Source organism: Cryptotermes secundus, unplaced genomic scaffold (genome assembly GCF_002891405.2).
Source record: "Cryptotermes secundus unplaced genomic scaffold, Csec_1.0 scaffold116, whole genome shotgun sequence".
Lineage (NCBI taxonomy): Eukaryota > Metazoa > Arthropoda > Insecta > Blattodea > Kalotermitidae > Cryptotermes > Cryptotermes secundus.
Genome location: NW_019732857.1, coordinates 798,729 through 802,037, shown reverse-complemented (window position 1 = coordinate 802,037; position 3,309 = coordinate 798,729). Strand labels below are relative to the sequence as shown.

The following is a 3,309-nucleotide window of genomic DNA, read 5'->3' as shown; positions in this document are numbered from 1 at the left end:
ACGCGGTAGCGTAATTGGTTGAGGCACTATGCTACAAGCCGGAAGGTCGCGGGTTCGAGTCCCGATTAGGTGGATTTTTTAAATTTACCTAATCCTTCCAGCCGCACTCTGGCCCCGAGGTCGACTCAGCCTCTAACAGAAATGAGTACCAGGAATCTTCCTGGGGGTAAAAGTGCGGCCGGCTCGTAAGGCTGACAACCTGGCCGCCATCTATGAGCCGACTCTCTAGAAAATGTGGAAGCTTCGACCTCTCACAACCCTATGGGCCTGCACGGTCTGTTACAAGGATACTTTTACTTTACTTTTTACTATCTTTGCCCACATCGAGGTCACTATTTACACAGGATAACACGGCATAAGGTAACGCGGACTTAAGCCCATGTTCCCAGCAGAATTTGAAGCTGTGCTCGAGCCGTCCAAGTCCGTACATTTCTGTTCTCCATCGGATCCTACTCTGCCATCAGTTCTCTTAGAAGACAGACACATTTAGCAGGAGTATAAGACAGTGGAAATGTAAAATCATTAGGATATACATTGCATTTACGATTTACCTGATCTCATTTGTTGCCCGTAGTGGATCCATGATTTTAATGAACATCCAGCGGGAAAGTTGGAAAAAATCACTGGCAATAATGTCTGTAAGAGAGCGTAGTTTGTGAAATTAATATAAAGCATGTCACATGGGTCCACCAAAATATTTTTTTAATTAATATGTTTCAAACAACGAAAACAGCTCGTAATTTTTGTTAAGTTAGCTTTGCCTTTGTTATAATTTCTGTTAGAATATGTAATAAATTATTTAAATTATAGAAAATAGAATTTAAACTAACATCTGCCCTGTAAATTAAAATATCAGCAAAACACATCACATTGAAACCAATGGAGAGTCCTCATAACATCACTAGGGACTCTTATACAAAACTCCAATTTCGACAAGGTCTCTTTAATGTGATAAGAGGCTGTCCCAGGTTCTTCCTTTGCGATCCCTTGCCCTTGTAAAAATATCACACAGAATTTGACGCATTGTATTATACTATGCAATGATTCGGACCTATTCAGTCTTTTTACCTATATATTTCAATGGCATAAAGAATAGTTTAATTGCTCTAGAAGGGTCGAAGTCGCTCACGGAGCTGAGCCCTTCTTGTGGAGCCTCCAATTGCGCAACTACTCAAGACTTCCCAGCATTTTATGGAACGCGAAGGTTCATTACCGTGTTCACAAGAGTCCCCCACTGGCCCCTATCCTAAGTCAGATCGATACAGTCCATACCATCCCATCCTATTTCTCTAAGATCAATTTTAATATTGTCCACCCACATAAGCCTTGGTCTTCCTAGTGGTGTCTTTCCTTCTGGCTTCTCCACCAATATCCTATACGCATTCATCTTCTCACGTTCGTGCTACATGCTCTGCCCATCTCATACTCTTTGACCTTATCATTCCAATCATACTTGGAGAAGAGTACAAGTCATGAAGCTCTTCATTATGTAGTTTCTTCCAACCTCCCGTACTTCATCTCTCTTCGATCCAAATATTCTCCTCAGCACCCCATTCTTTCTAGTAAAATTATATATTAAAAAGAAACATACATATATTTTATATAAAAACAACTACCGTAACCCACGGATGTTTGACTACACTCCATGCTCGGGGCAAGCAGTGACTGGGTTACATCGTACACCACTTAGAGAGGCAGGCCCATTAACATACACAATGATGAGTTCTATTTTCTGGGATATAACGCCGTGTAGTCCGCTGAAAGTCAACCGATGTGTCGGAGGAATATGTTGCCTCCATCTTCATGAATTAAAATAAGCCAAGCAAGAACCCAGGGCGAAAGCAGATGCGGAGGCAACATGTTCCCCCGAAACATCAATTTAATTTCATCTGACTACACGGTGTTATATCCAAGAAGGCAGAAAGCTTCATACCCATCGCTGTGAGGACCTTAAATCCTACATAATAACGTGTTTTACAAGAATTCGTTTTTACCGCAAGAAAATAAAATAAATGAAATTAGCAATTTTTGAGGTACAGATAATTTTGGTGCTGCAAGTCAATACTCATTATTGGGAGTTCGAATTACCGAGGGTCCGCTTTATAATATCTGAAGTCGATACGATTTTGCTTGTAATCTAAGCATTAAGGAGACAGTCCAATAGCCTGTGCACTATGTTAGCCATACCGCAGATAGAGGTACTCACAGTATTGAGCTGAGTTGAGTTCAGTCCACCAAGCAGGAACAGTACGCTGGAACAGATGCCTTGTGTGGGAACACCGTCCCGACAAAATCTCTGTACCAGTCGGCCTCGCATCCAATTGTTGGGAAAGAACTCACTGTTGTACAAGCTGTCAACTTCGGACTGAGACACACAAATATTGTATTGTAACATCATGTTTTGTTTTATTTATTTCCGCCTGCAAACATTTCCGTGTTGATACAGTATACTTTAGGTATGTTACATGTTTCGGCCTTTCGGACATCATCAAGCATTGTACTCCTACATTCACTGTTAGCTTGACTGCACTTTCCTTGACGTAAAAAAGACCATAATACGGAATATATCAAGTGTAAGCAGGGAAGGTGTGTTCAAACTGTACAATACCTGATGATGGCAGAATGTTCGAAAAAATGTACGGGAATATAATGAACATATAGTTAAGTTATGTGTACAGAAATTTGTGCTGACGGAAATAAACACAATTGACGAATGTTACTAGCTAATAGTTGTCTTTTTTTATTATTTGCTTAGTGAGGAGTGGAGTCCAACTGGGTCCACTGGGCACGGCGGCCACTGATTGGCCTATTGTAGCCTGCCCAGGGTGATTATGATGATAGAGCAANGTCTGGAAGTAAACACTGAGAAAACTAAGTATATGTTGCTATCTAATCACCAAAATTCAGGGCAAAATCATGACATGGAAATAGGAAACAGATGTTTTGAAAACGTGGCACAGTTCAGATATTTGTAAACAAAGATAAGAAATCAAAACCTGATTCAGGAGGAAATTAAGAGGCGATTGAACTCGGGTAATGCTTGCTACCATTCAGTCCAGAACCTACTGTCTTCTCGTCTGCTGTCCAGAAACAAAAAATTAGCATATAGAAAACTATAATCTTGCCTGTGGCTCTGTATGGATTCGAAACTTGGTCTCTGACATTAAGGGAGGAACATAGAGTGAGGGTGTTTGAGAACAGGGTGTCGAGGAGAATATTTGGACCGAAGAGAGATGAAGTGATAGGAGGTTGGAGAAAACTGCATAATGAGGAGCTTCATAACTTGTACTCTTCTCCAAGTATAAGCAG

General features: G+C 40.8%; 1 protein-coding gene across 4 annotated transcripts in view; it reads right to left on the bottom strand.

The window, feature by feature from the left end:
- Nucleotides 1-3,309, bottom strand: part of LOC111867756 (lipase 3-like) — a 33,866-nt gene that overhangs the window by 6,505 nt on the left and 24,052 nt on the right. For 3 of the 4 annotated variants that reach the window (XM_023857889.2, XM_023857890.2, XM_023857888.2), the window contains exons 6-7: nt 2,207-2,365; nt 552-636 (exon numbers count right to left, since the gene is read on the bottom strand). In XM_023857889.2, the coding sequence (XP_023713657.1) occupies nt 552-636; nt 2,207-2,365 (244 nt within the window). The remainder of the gene's footprint in view (nt 1-551; nt 637-2,206; nt 2,366-3,309) is intronic. The other variant, XM_023857891.2, reaches the window with a different exon arrangement.